At 39.2% G+C, this 13891-nt stretch overlaps 1 protein-coding gene across 2 annotated transcripts in view; it reads right to left on the bottom strand.

Annotated features, from left to right (window-relative positions):
• Nucleotides 1-2676: 2676 nt before the first annotated feature.
• The window catches only part of ppp3cca (protein phosphatase 3, catalytic subunit, gamma isozyme, a), a 33597-nt gene continuing 22382 nt past the window's right edge, over nt 2677-13891 (bottom strand). The window contains exons 7-14 of one of the 2 annotated variants that reach the window (XM_085293568.1): nt 11798-11875; nt 11619-11713; nt 11380-11505; nt 11219-11296; nt 9292-9376; nt 8328-8425; nt 5562-5588; nt 2677-3115 (exon numbers count right to left, since the gene is read on the bottom strand). In XM_085293568.1, the coding sequence (XP_085149694.1) occupies nt 2964-3115; nt 5562-5588; nt 8328-8425; nt 9292-9376; nt 11219-11296; nt 11380-11505; nt 11619-11713; nt 11798-11875 (739 nt within the window). In that variant the 3' untranslated portion in view covers nt 2677-2963. Of the gene's footprint in view, nt 3125-5561; nt 5589-8327; nt 8426-9291; nt 9377-11218; nt 11297-11379; nt 11506-11618; nt 11714-11797; nt 11876-13891 lie in introns of both variants that reach the window. The other variant, XM_085293569.1, reaches the window with a different exon arrangement.

Below are 13891 nucleotides of genomic sequence, written 5' to 3'. Positions count from 1 at the left end.
CTCTGCACTGAATCATATTTGTTATTAATCTCTGTCTCTCTTCCACAGCATGTGTTTATCCTGTCTTCCTTCTCTTCCCCGCCCCTCCCTGAGCCTGGTTCTGCTGGAGGTTTTCTTCCTGTTAAAAGGGAGTTTTTCCTTCCCACTGTCACCAAAGTGCTTGCTCATAGAGGGTCATATGATTATTGGGTTTTTCCTCTGTATGTGTTATTGTAGGGTCTACCTTACAATATAAAGCGACTTGAGGTGACTATTGTTGTGTTTGGCGCTGTATAAATAAAACTGAAGTGAATCGAACCTGCAGAGGTATAAAAGGACCCCAGTAGATTCAGACCACCAACCTTATAGCTATAATGTGACAGTGCTAACCGGTGCTGTTCACCTCATCTGTGGAAATGCTCTAGACAACAGTTACTTTCATTCAACACAATATCAGGCCCGAGCAGTATTTCTTGTTGCTGATCAGTATGTGCTTTGGGAGTGAGAACATGTTGGTGATTCAGAATGAATGTTTGAGCTTTTTAAAAAAAATTGGTTTTTCAATACAACAGAGAAGTCACATAAATCACTGTATTTTATTTTCATTTTATTTTTTCCAAGTGATACATCTACATAAAAGACTTCATGGCCTCGCATGACAAATACGGTACAGCTTTTTTAATCTCCCCCCCCCTTTTTTTTTTTTTTTTTTTTTTTTTTTTTTTACAGCTATTATAAGATCTGATATGATGAACAACATTTTTTTTAACATTCTGCAAGATATGTATAGGACCTAACAGGAGGTCAGTATACTGTATGCCTCACCCAATAAAGCCTTACCTTTAAAATAAATGTCAACATCACAGTTCTGAATGTAAACCAATAAAACAAAACAAAAAACAAACACTTTCGGAAGCCTTCCCAGAAACTACAGAACATAATGGCAAACAACAATATTTTGGAAAATTTAAGGATATAAAGAAACGTCATCTTTAATCACGTGAGACTCAAAAGCCTCCTGGCTGGACTCTGTTCACCATCCACACAAGCACACTCACACAGATCAGAGTTTGACATGTGTGGCCAAGGTGGCATGGCACATGAACGCAAATGGCTCGTGCTTTTTTTTTTCTTTCCAAAAAATAAAAGCAAAAAGCGGTGTGTGGGGGGGTTAAACTCACGACAGAATAGCAAATCTTAAAGCTTATGTCTCCGTTCCATGAGTGACAGAAAGACAACTGAATTACAGTCAGGTGTGTCGAAGCACCAGTAGAGTCAGATCAGTGTGTCCTAGAGAAAGCAGGTCTTAAAGGGTTGGGAGTGCCGGCAAGAAGTGGAGATGTTCAGACCAGAGCGGAGCTGGATTGCTGAACACTTCAGAGAGGGAGGGGGAGAGAGAGAGAGAGAGAGAGAAAGCAACAGCAGCAATCTCAGCAGGTGTTAATGGTTCACCACCTTTGTGTGACCATAGGTTGTAAAAATAAGATACTGGGTATGTGAGTCAGCCAAGCTTGAGATGATTACAGTACTGTTAGGCCTTGACAGACAGCTGTCCCTGCCGGGGGGAATGACTCAGTCCATCGTATTTAAGTACGGCAACGTTGTTGCTGTTGCTTCACTGCAAGTCAAATGTTTCCCTTATTCGATATGCACGGTTATCACAATTTAAAAGAATACTGCCTAATCAACAGTAGATGGAGACACTAATACAGACTGAGAAACAAAGGTAAACCCCCAAAAGCATGCCCCGCCCCCCCCCCCCTTTTTTTTTAGTGTTTTACAATAAAAGATCACATCAAACTGCCATATTTCAGTTAAATACACTGAAGTTTCCTATGCAATAATGAACATCAGTCTGCTTTGAGGAGAGTACGACATGCAGGTCCTCTTCTGGCCAATAACCGGAGAGAAATCTGGTCCTTTTAGTGTAATCTTGATGTGCGGAGCTCAAACCCAGAGAGGAGTAATAATGGGTCTGGTTGCTGTGTAGAATAAGACATGCTTTGTACTTTTCTTTTTTTGAGGGGGGTCGGGGGTTAAGGGCAGCAAGAACTTCCTAGCTGCCATCAAGTGAACACGTCGTAACCAGCACAAGACAGCCAGAAATACAAACTATCATTGCACATAAAGAGTTAATCCTTCACTTTAACCGTGTCATTTACAAACCATAATACAGGAAAACGTTTCCTCTGGAAGTGAACAAAATACTTTACAAAAAACAACCACCTTTAGGGCTTCAAATTGTATAAATAAGACAAAGTCTTAAAGACATAAGTCTTCACATAGAAATTTTTACTTTTTAAAAAAATTGTTATTAGATAAGATAGAATTTAATATTTTTTCCCATCATATTTTTTTAAATACATATGCAATTTATCTTTTGACTGATGTACATATAGGCATACTGTATGTAGAACCTCAAGTGTCCAAAATGTCTCGGGAAGAATCTCGCAAGACCCAGACGAGGCTACAGTATTTGTACTTTCCCTTATCAAACACATGAAGAACAACAGTTCAAAAAACAAACTTAACATGACTAAAAACTCATCTTCATCTACTGGTACCAACTTCAATTTATAAAATCCTGTTTTTTGTGTTGTTTTGGTTTTTTTAATCGTTTCGACATGTATAGCCTCAGTGGACAGAATACATTTCGACTGTAAAATGTCTTCATTCAGTAATTTCTTGCTATAACACAATATATCTAATAGGTTTTATCTTTAATAAATAAAAGAGTCAAATGTTTGTCTTTTCTTGAGCAGCTGTGTAGTGCTTTCCCAGCACTGCGGCTCCTTTTGTTTTTATCCACTGATGTGTCTGCTTCCATTCACTGCACGGCTGTGGGCGAGCAGATGATGGACATGCAGCTTCAGCAGAGGAGACAGATGAAGACAGCGAGAGAGAGACAGCGAGAGAGAGCAGTTGGGGGCTATGACTCAGGTGGTGTGGGTTGTGTAAAGATGGCAGGGTAGTGTTTCAGTTGCCTATCCATCAGTGCCGTTCTTGTTGGGGGTGTTGGTGTTGATTGTGGTTCCATCTGGCTGCTGGCCATCTTTGCGCGGAGGCATCCTCTCGTTTATCCTGTCTAGGCCACGCGCCTCCTCAAAGTTGCGAATTTTCCTCGAGGGAGAGAAGCCTTGAATTGCTAAAAATCAGAAAAGAGACCAAAGAGAAAATTAAAAGAAGGTAGAAACAGCTTAGTAATAGCAGTGCGTCACAGCAAGTATTCACTGTAAACCGCCATTTTTAGCTTTCTCTTTTTTTATTTTCTTTGCCACCCTCAATCAAAATGCATTCCTTGTGGGATTTCATTTGGTGAGCAATAAACACAGTATTTGCTAATCACAGAACGGATGATCTGTAAATACAACACATGCACAACTAAATAATGACTCCTAACGTTCAAGCACCAGTGGGACAAACTACACCAATTAAACACCTCACACGTTATAGACTTACGTTAATGTCCCGAAACAGCCAAGGAAACCAGAAAGAAAACAAGTGCAAATAGAAAAGCAAACTTGTAAGAGACAGTTCATATATTTCACTCATTTTATCAAAGTAAACAGACAGTGAAAACTCAGTGGTTAACACTTTATATGGGAATTATATATTAAAAAAAACAAACCAAACAAAAAACACCCTCAAGGCCACTCTTGCACAACCAGATGTCTGTGATTTAAAAAAAAAAAAAAAAAGTTCCTTGAATATAATAATTGAATTTATCAACTTTGAGTTTTGCCATTTCCAACCAGCGGTACTTGGACCTGCATCGGTCACACGGTTGTATAAAAAGATTCCAATTTGAAAACATTTTTGATTTGATATAATGAATATGGTACAAAGACATATTAGTCCTTGTGACAATGTCCAAAATAATCTTATCCCAGTGATAAAAGTTAACACTCAACATGATGTGATAAAATACATTTGTGCACCGATGTAGTTAGCTAACTGTTGATAAAACAGCTCAGAAGAACATACATCACCTAATTAGCTAAAAGTAATTGATGCATAATTTAAAAAATTAGCAAAAAATACAGGTTACATAGGGCGATAATTATCTGAAATGAATGGTTATGTGTTAGTAAAGTTGGTAATAGTTACATAAGTGAAATGATTAGGCGAACGCAAACACCATGTAGTTAAATTAATTGTCTAAAATTAAAACAGTCAATATGTAAAATATTTAACATATTAATTAATTAAATATAGATTAATTTATATTTTAATTTAGTCAAAAAGCAGCTTAAAATACAGGAAATGTGGTTGAAATTAATAGATAAGTAATCTTAGACTGATAAAAATTGTAAAATGATATTGTTTCTATTATGGCTGTGAATAAATATCAAATAATAAGCTAAAAGCAAAGGACAAGTAGCTGACATATTTACAGAAGTAAATAACAGTTACACAAAATAATTAATTATAATATTTCCCTAAAAGTACAGGATGCATTCCTGAAATATTTATCTAAAAGGTGTGAATGAACAGATACTAAAATTTGTAGACTGATGGTAAATGTAACTCTGAGTGGTAACAGTCTAACGTACGCTTTCATGGCCTAAAAGGTTTACTTAAAAAAAAAATCAATTGAAATGAATACATTTGAAACATAACTGAGCTATCTGAGCTCATCTGTTTGATAAACAAGACATAAAAGGTTGATGACTATTTGTAAGTAACGCTCCTGCTTTACCTCATCTACAAAGTTAACTGTTAATGTCTTCTGCAATAGAATATTTTATGGATTTGATGAGATAACTGAGACCTGTTGATCCGCCAACCATCACTGTCGACCAGAAGAGACGAGCGGTGTAGCAACAGCCAAACGGAGCAACAGGATTAGATTCTGAAAATATCCCAGACAGGGATGTCCCCGGTCTTATCTTAACCAGGTCTTAGCAGGCTTTTCTCTGTGTGGGGAGCCACACTTGGCAAGAAAAGCTTATGTGACCACAGCCAGGGACTTCTTATCAACAAAGGACAAATCATGTCCTAAACCTGATCGACAAAACAAAATACATAACCTCTTTATAACAGTCTTTATTTTTCAGACATACAGAGACGAGCCTGATTTAGCTAATGCTGACCTGAATCCTCCAAAGCTTTAAACTATACAGTGGTAGTTGACACTTTTTGAATCTCATTTTAGCAACATAGTCTAAGTCTTAATTAGTGCCTGTGCAAATTTGCTTTTTGCCTGTATTAAAATGTTTTAGAAAAAAGATTTCTGTATTTACAAAGAGAACACAGCAATTACAAAAAGGCGATTACTTATGTTCACTTCTTTCTCATTCAAGCATTTTGTTTCAATTCATGTTCTGTTGCTGTTTCCACCTCATTCTGTCTGTCAAAGAAAACACTAGTGCTGATTTTCACAATGACAGAACCAGTGTTATCAACAGATTCTGATGATGCAAGAGCAACCAGCAATAACGGGATTCACTATAACAGAATAATCAATAGAAATAAACAGAAAGGGGGAAAAATACATATTTGAGGAGTGGGTCTGTGTTAAAGGGTGAACAACACACACAAAACACAGACAGGGGGATTTGAGCCAAACAGCCAATGCATACCTTTTGCTTGAGCTGCCTCAACGGTAGCTATGTTAATGGGAGTTGAGGAAGGAGGGGGGAAAAGGAAGTCATCAAAGTAGCCAGAGACAGCAAATACAACAGTGTTTAAAAAAATAAACTAAAAAATAAATCTGAACACCCCTGTGGGATAATCTGAAGAAACAGATGGCAGAATATAGGCCAACACCCACGGCTCATTCAAAGGGAGGCAAAAATTCATAGCAACTGTGAAGCGTCACCAAAACACTTAGGCGATTGGGTGGAAAGGTTAGAGTGAAGAAGTCTGCTGGAGTTTTAAGCCAGTGTTGGTGTTAAAGGGTCACGAGGACTTAGGTGTGGAGAGCCAGGGGGGATTTGGTTAAACACTAAGAGTCTAAGATGGGGGCGAGATGCACAACCATGACCAGGCAGTCCAGCTCAACACACATGCAGTCAGATGTTCCCTTTAGAAACACACTCATTTACACATGTACAATCAGCTTCATGCCAAAGTGAACTAAAATAATTTTTACAGCTTTTGGAAACACGACGAATATTTCTCCTTTAAATTTGATGCAAACTGGATTTAATTAGTGCAGCAATGATGTTATGTGTTCATAAAATGCACAGGTATATTATCATCAAGATTGAAACAAACAAGAATCGGAGAATCAAGGAGGACTGGATAAAAATACACACAGCCCCCTGCTCCCCTTGTTTGAACTAGCCTAGCTGATCTGAAAGCTGTGATTGGGGGAACAGACATGGACAATGACATTCTCAGAAAGGTCACAACATGTGGTTTTCCCTTTTGATTGCTCTGCAACTTCTGTGAGCCTCCAGCATGGCAGAGCATGGCTCCCAGCACGTCCTGTGGCAGGTGAGGCCTGGTGCTGACCTTTAGATCAAAGGGTCAGCAGCCACTTCCAGGTGACAGGCTGACCTCCTCGACCAGCCGGCCCACGGCTCAGCCCCAAAGCTTTCTGCCGCATGGAGGCAGGGGGCAGTCAAAGTCCTGACACTGCTTCCTGTGGCGGGAATACCACCATTGATCTCGAACCCTTCAAAGAGACTATAACCGAATGGTGAAGCTGCTGTATCAGATATTCACAGACAAAGCTGAAAACAATCCTCGGATGCTTCTTTTTAACATACTGAAGTTGTTCTAGAAAAAGTCTCCCACATGGCAGCAGGTTCATCCCATCTCAAATCATCGTTGGCCGATTAAATTTTACTGAATTATAAAACACATCCAGGACAGAAGGTCTCAAAAATCAAAAATCTGTAATTTAACAAATTTATTTTCTCAGTTATAATTAGAAGACCATCTAGAAGCTATCTACTGATATTTGTAATGATACAACTTGTCGTACTTGCTCACTCCTGCATGAAAGTTTCTGTGACTGAAAACTTCACATTAAACATTATTGTACATTAAACATGGTCATTTTTGCATTATTGTGAAATACAATTCTATGGTATTCAGAAATTGTCAAACATTTTCATTTGCAATGTGTAAGTTTTTGGGGGGTTAGTGTCTGCTCAAATATGGGACTTTCAAAGACTTCAATTTTCTTTTAAGTCCTATTTTAACTCAGATATGTTGTGATTTATCGTCCCTAAATTAAAGACTCTCACTCATTTTTATGGCAGGGAAAGCTCAGAAAACTGTTCGCACTTTTATCTTTAATAGTTTTTGAAATATTAATGTTCAAAAATGGCCTCAGATTTTAAAGTGTTAAAAAAAACGCGAGTGACAGGTCGATGGACCATTTTCAAAATATATCCAAATATATCCAAATATATCCAAACGTTGGAGTGTGACATTTTTATGGATATTGGAGAAAATGTTCTTAAAATTTTTTGATTTGAGATGGAATGGCCTGGCAGTTTTAAAATGTCACTGGGTACTTCTTTGGGCATTTATATTAGGACATGTTGTGACATATGTTTGCATGTATAGGGCTGTATCATAATGTATCTGAACACTTGTCTCTTCAGCGTCACTGAGATGCACAGATATGTCCGTATTTTCCACACTCTTTTGCAACCCAAACAGAAGGAAATTACCAGGTTTATTCTTCAGTAACAGGAAACCCCCAACACAGAAGCTGTGGCTTCTTTAGTTTAGTTGCAACAAAACCAAAGGAATTTATTTTTTGTGAATGTTAACTCTACAGCTAAGCCCATTAGAGATGACTCAATTTAAAAAAAAAAACAATAATTAGAGCAAACATATTGAAATATGTCAGTTTTTATGACTTCACACTCAAAATGTTGCATCAGAGTTTGAAGCCAATATAACAGAGGAGCAAAGACCTGAAAGTCATCCAACTAATCAGGTGAAATGAAAGCAACATTGCTACAGAATAAACATAATCAACTGCAGGGGAAAAAATGGCAATAAATTAATTTAGTTGCAAAAATTATTACACATACCCACAGACATCAGGGTATCAGAGGGCGGAGTCAGGAGTCCTGACAGTAATACTTCAACCACCATTCTTCTGACTTGCTTCACATGTCAGCAAGTGTATAATGTATATATTAGCATGGATAAGCAGGCTAGGATAACTGGATAACTGCCACAAGAAAATAAGGGCAATCTTTAAACTTAAATCTTAGCAAGAAAAGCTAAGTGTGTAATAAAAGCAAAAACAGGGGGAAAAACAGGTGTGCTTAAATAAACAGACTCTGTGACACAGAGTGAAGAAATGAGCCTGTCTAATTAGAGCTAAGTGGTAAATGGACACAGTGGAAAGGTTACACAGTATAAGAAACACTTACCGCTCTGTAAGGTCTGCTTTCCCCCAGACAACACTCCCACTGGAAGAGTTCCAGTTGGGGTCAGGCCTTTGAGTGTTAACACACTCTCACTTTCCTCCCTAGTCCAAAAACAACACACAGGAGCATGAAGAGCACACACAGTTTAGGTCTCAACAAGCGCAGCGACCCACACCTTGTGGTTTAGAGGCGGTTTTCAAACCACGAGGTCATGAGGTCACTGGATGTTTCACCTGCTCCGTCTCATCCAGTCTTTGTTTGGTTCGATGGACTATCTGCACTAATCGTCTCCAGCCAACCTGCTAGCATGTGCCCTGCTTCTGTAATTGGGTCACTGACAACTTGTGTCAATTTTAGCAGCTGAACCAATATTTTTAAGACTCGGTTCTTAGTGTACAGATTTGTGTTAGCACACTTTTATGTTAACATGTTGCCTTTAATGGGTCCTCTGCTTTTTATTCTATAGAAACTTTGAGACACTTCAAAGGCAAACTTCACCTTTTCTTATCCTACAGAGACATCTGTGCCTTTAAAAAGTGTCATTAGCCTTCTTTTACCCCCCCCTCTCCCTTTCAGTATTCGACATACGGAGGCGTTTGACAAATAGGCTGCTTGTCCACTTGCAGCAGTGTGACGAGCTAGCAGCAGCGCCATTAATCTGGAATAATGTGTAATGTCATTACAGAGTCTAGGTGCATCGTGACTCATCTTGTGCCCGCTCATTAATCCCAGCAGGCCAACGCTGTGTTTTCAAACTCAGCTTCACCAATCCTGCTGCATACTGGCCCTGTGGTGCCCTGCAAATTATTTCTGGTATTGTGATGACCCAGTGCACTGAGCTCATTGAAATCCCTTTAGCATATATACATGAACACAAGCATTTCCAACTGGGATTATATTTAAAAAAAAAAAAAAAAAAAATAGAAGAAGAAGGGAAAAAAAAGAGAATGTCAAAGTCAAGGCAGACCTGAGAACTGCGAAGACTCGGGCCATTTTTCCCACAGCACGAATCTTGTTCCGAATAACCTCCTTGCGCATCGCTGAGGTGCCGCCTGGAGACAGTGCGTAGTATGAGTTAAGACAAAGCACACCGCACTTTCCATCCCGAGGGAGTGATATTCTTCGCCCTCTTTGGTCACGCGTTCGTTTCAGAGCAGAGTGCGTGTACTTCAGGGACCAGAACTCCCTATTCAGCATCAGCCATGTGTGACAGAGGCTGAATTATGATTAAGCGCTACACATAAATCACCTCCCAGCATTCCATGTCAGTTAAGTGAGTGCCGGGACTCATTATCACTTCATCCAATTTAAAAGCCAAATTAAAATATTCATTCACTGAAGAAGCAGAAATGAATCTGTATAAAGTCTACAACCTAAGCACATGTGCACAGGTGAGCAGGCCACCTATATTTATGGATTTTTAGACAAAAAACACGCCTTAAACTAGGTTTAGCTTTGATACATGTTATAAATGTGTTAACCTTCTCAGGTCTGACTCACCATAGATAATAATCCTAACTATGCCCTTACCCCATTATTTGTGAAAAATAATTTTTGATGTGTGTCAGTGAGAAAGATTATTTCCTTTGTTTCCTGATTGCCACAATTCTAGAGAACAATGTACTAAAAACAGAGTCTACAATGTGACTAGTAGCTCATCCAGCTCACGATCCATCACAATTCACAGGTTACTGTAATGTGTGAAGAACAGAAAGAAAGTGAGAAGTTGTCTTGTCATTGTTTGGATGTATTTGTCCAAACTAAGAAAAATTCAAACCCACTGAGTAGTTTGTGTCCAGGACACATTATCCTGGTTCATCACCAAGTAAAAGTGTTTGATTCTAGGAGCACTATGAGTATGTGGTCACCGGTAAATATGAGGACAATCCCAAAAGTAAGGTCTCCTATTGTTTTAGAAATACAAACAACCGTTTATTTTTTCACAATATTTACATCACGGGTGACGTGTGGACATGCAGTGTTGTGGCGAATGCTTACGTCTTTCCTCAGCATTCCTCTTCTCCGGTTCTGAAATGGCCTTCTGAGTTTTTCCTGTGATTCACAGTACCTGTCAGCATTTACTGTGGTCCCAACAGGCAGAAAGTCAACCAATAATACCCCCTTTTGGTCCCAAAACACAGTTGCGCACTGTGCATAAGCATTCTCCACGATACCGTGCATCCACACGTCACCGTCAAACTATCGCTCTCCTGCCAAACTTTGGTTGGAACTTCATCCCTCACCCGCCCTACAGTCTGGGCTACGCACCCAGTGACTACCACCTGCTCCCAAAGTTGAACGAACATTTGTCCTGAAGACGAATCTGTGGCGGTGGCGAGCAGGTATGACATGGGCATTGTAAAACTGCCACAGCATCTACAAAAATGCATCGACCAAAATGGCGATTATGTAGAAAAATAAGTCTTCAAGCTTTAAAATGATGTAAATATTATGGAAAATTAACTGTTGTTTGTATTTCTAAAACAATAGCAGACCTGACCTTTGGGATTGCCCTCGTATAAAAAAGTCTGAAAAGACATCACATCGGCTTGTCGTAGCTTTGATCGTATTACTGACTGGTGACCAGGAGGTATCGTGTTAGGAAGAGAGGTGGACTGCCAAAGATTGCTAAATAAACAGTTTGCCTGCATGACAATGCTTTCATTTCAGCTTCTTCTCAATTTAGTGAGATTACCACTGTGGAAAAACACACTGGCAGTTCTCACTAATAACCTTCCCCAACTTAGTGGGTTTTTTTCTTGTTTTATTTTTGTACTGGTCCCAGTCCATTGGTTATATTTATGAGTAAAGTATTCATCAGAAACATTTCGAGATGAACGTTTTCGAGTGGATGCTTCTTCAGTAATAATAGACATGCATTTTTTTTTACCTACCTTCATAAAGGTCGTCTCCCTCTGACATGAGCTCATCGTCGGAGCAAATGTTGAGTACATTCACCAGCATCTCCGTCACTGTAAATGAATCATAGAAAGCTCAATACAAGAATCGTTGTCGGCCTCCAATCCACTTTTTCCAAACTCGGCACCAGACGTACCCTTCTCTCCAACAAAAGGCAGAGACCACGTAAAGACATCCATAAAGTTGGGCAACCAGTAAGGGTGCGGGGAGCAGTTGAACTGTCGGATGTTCATCACGTTGTTCTCGTATTTTAATACAGCAGCTAGGATAGAAAGAGAGGAGGAGATGGGAGGCGACATTGAAGGACTGACGACAGGTAAATGCAAGAAAAATACAATAATGAGAGAGGTATGAGAAAAAAGAAAAGACAGAGACCTTTGTTGTTGTAGACATCTAGGTAATTTGGAGCTGAAAAGATTGTGATTAATGAAGGGAAACCTGTGGTCTGGCTTTTTCTGTACATCCGATACCTATGCAGCCGCAAATAAGAGTGACCCATTAAACATGTTCCATATCATCAAATGCTGGAAATGTGTTTTCAAAATACCACTTACCCTGCATCCTGTGCTTCATGGGCTCTTATTACCGACAGCAAGTTATTATTTACCAAAAAGTCACAGACTGCTGAGTAACTGCAAAGAGAGAAAGAGACAGAGAAGGCGGACCAGTTAAAACCACTAACAGAGGGGTCAAAGCGTAGTTCAAATTTCAACCATTAGACGGAGCAGCGTGAGGCCTCTTAAGATCAGTTACTAATTGACTGTTGGCCTGAGGAGATGCCTTCACGTTTATTTTCAGCATGTTGTGCCCTCTGGCCTCTTGAGCTCAGAGTTTAAAGATGCACAGTATCCAGCGGTTGCTCTGGTGTATTTATGGGATTCAGCAGCACTGGCTGACCTCTCCAAAAAGTTTAGACCAAGCAGAGGCTAGATGAGGACAGCTACTTTATTTTAGAGTACAACTAATCCATTAGCTCTGGAAATTATTGGGAATAAACAAAGCAACATCAAACCAGCCCCAATGGTTTCTGATATTGGCAATATGAACAGACTTTAGACACGCAGACTTTAATGTTTTGACCAGTATTAATATTCGACTAAGGCAAAATCATAGTCACAATTATTTGTTCCATTTACTCAGCAACTCCAGAACCACCAAAGGAGGGGATGTTGGAGGAACACTAGTGAGTGCTGCTAAAAGAAGACCAGGTGAGAGATCCTCAGTGATGCAGAGATAAATGAGAGCATGCTGCAAACAGCTGTTAAATAATCATTCAGCAGGTTCATCAAAGGAAACCTTGTTTTACTTTCAAGTTCTTTTGATGGAAATCTTGATGACTAAAACCTCTCCTTCCACGGTCTTGGCTCTAGCTCAACTCATCAGTAAGTAAATCTGGGCTCTAAGGGACTTGCAACACAAGACAAAACAGAGTGTTTTATCACTATTACTTTGGTTTAACACTTGATAAACTGGTCAGTTCTTAGACTATTTCATCTAAACTAGGGATCAGCTAAACAAAATCACTTCACCTTAAGATATGCATGAAAGGAGGAAATGTCTATAGCACTGCCAATCAAAAGTTATCAACTCAAGGACTACACACTTTCACAAAACCTCCAGCAAATCACGTCTATATTCAGTATAAATGTGTTCTTATTTCCCGAAACTTTATCAAGGTATCTATGTTTTATTTATTTTCTTGCACAGCTCTGCATTTCAGAGTTAGCAGCAATCCCAAAGTTTGTGCTAACAATCTTTTAGCCAATCAGTTAAGATATTTAGTTTTTATTTTTGTGAAATACAAACATAAAAAAAAATCTAATTAGTGGTTTAGACAGCATTTTAACAAAAATGTAAAATTATGCTAGCACCTGTTATACTTTTACAATAATTGAGATGCTGCTTTATCAATCTAATGTTAGCTTTATGAGGCATCAGTCACACGGGCCTACAGGCCGCAACACACTGGCAACTTTGAGAAACCAAAACAAAGGTGAAATTGTCTGCAAACAGAATGCTGCTGCACCAAAAACATCATTGTGATTGCTTTGGTTGCTAGCAGATCTCTGCAGTCACCTGTAGTTTGCATTGCAAACCAGAGTAACAACCTTTAGTCTGAAGGTGAACATTCCTCATTTCTGGTTTGCCTCACACTTTTCATGTTTCACTACTGCTTAGTGAGCAGTGTGTAAGTGTTTGCAGACAAGTTGGCGCCTTCCATGCAAACGTTTGGCAAACACAGCAACCTGTTGACAACCAAAGCAGTCGGAAGGAGGGTTTTCCATACAGCTGGTCGTGACCAAAGTGGTTGCCAGATGGTCGCTGACTGGTCTCTAGTTCTTTGTGACTGAGGCCTTAGTTAGCTCAGATTTACACTGACTGCATCACAAGCAGGCATCACTGCTCTTTGCCTGTGTGTCGTCACCTTGTTTATACAAACAGACAGCAGTATACACTAGAGATGGCACGATACCACTTTTTTATGTCCGATACCGATATCATAAATTTGGATATCTGCCGATACCGATATGAATCCGATATAGTGTTTTTTAATCAACAAAACTGTTTTTTAAATATCTTGCTGCATTTTGTATAAGTTCATACTCAAGTTTAAAACAACAACTACACTAAAGCTATTCTGTTATACC

The sequence above is a fragment of the Mchenga conophoros genome, linkage group LG12 (assembly GCF_057382185.1).
Source record: "Mchenga conophoros isolate Kocher_MC1m ecotype Shallow Benthic linkage group LG12, M_conophoros_male_GT1.1, whole genome shotgun sequence".
NCBI lineage: Eukaryota > Metazoa > Chordata > Actinopteri > Cichliformes > Cichlidae > Mchenga > Mchenga conophoros.
The sequence above is the reverse complement of the archived record's forward strand: the minus strand, read 5'-3'. Positions and strand labels throughout refer to the sequence as shown.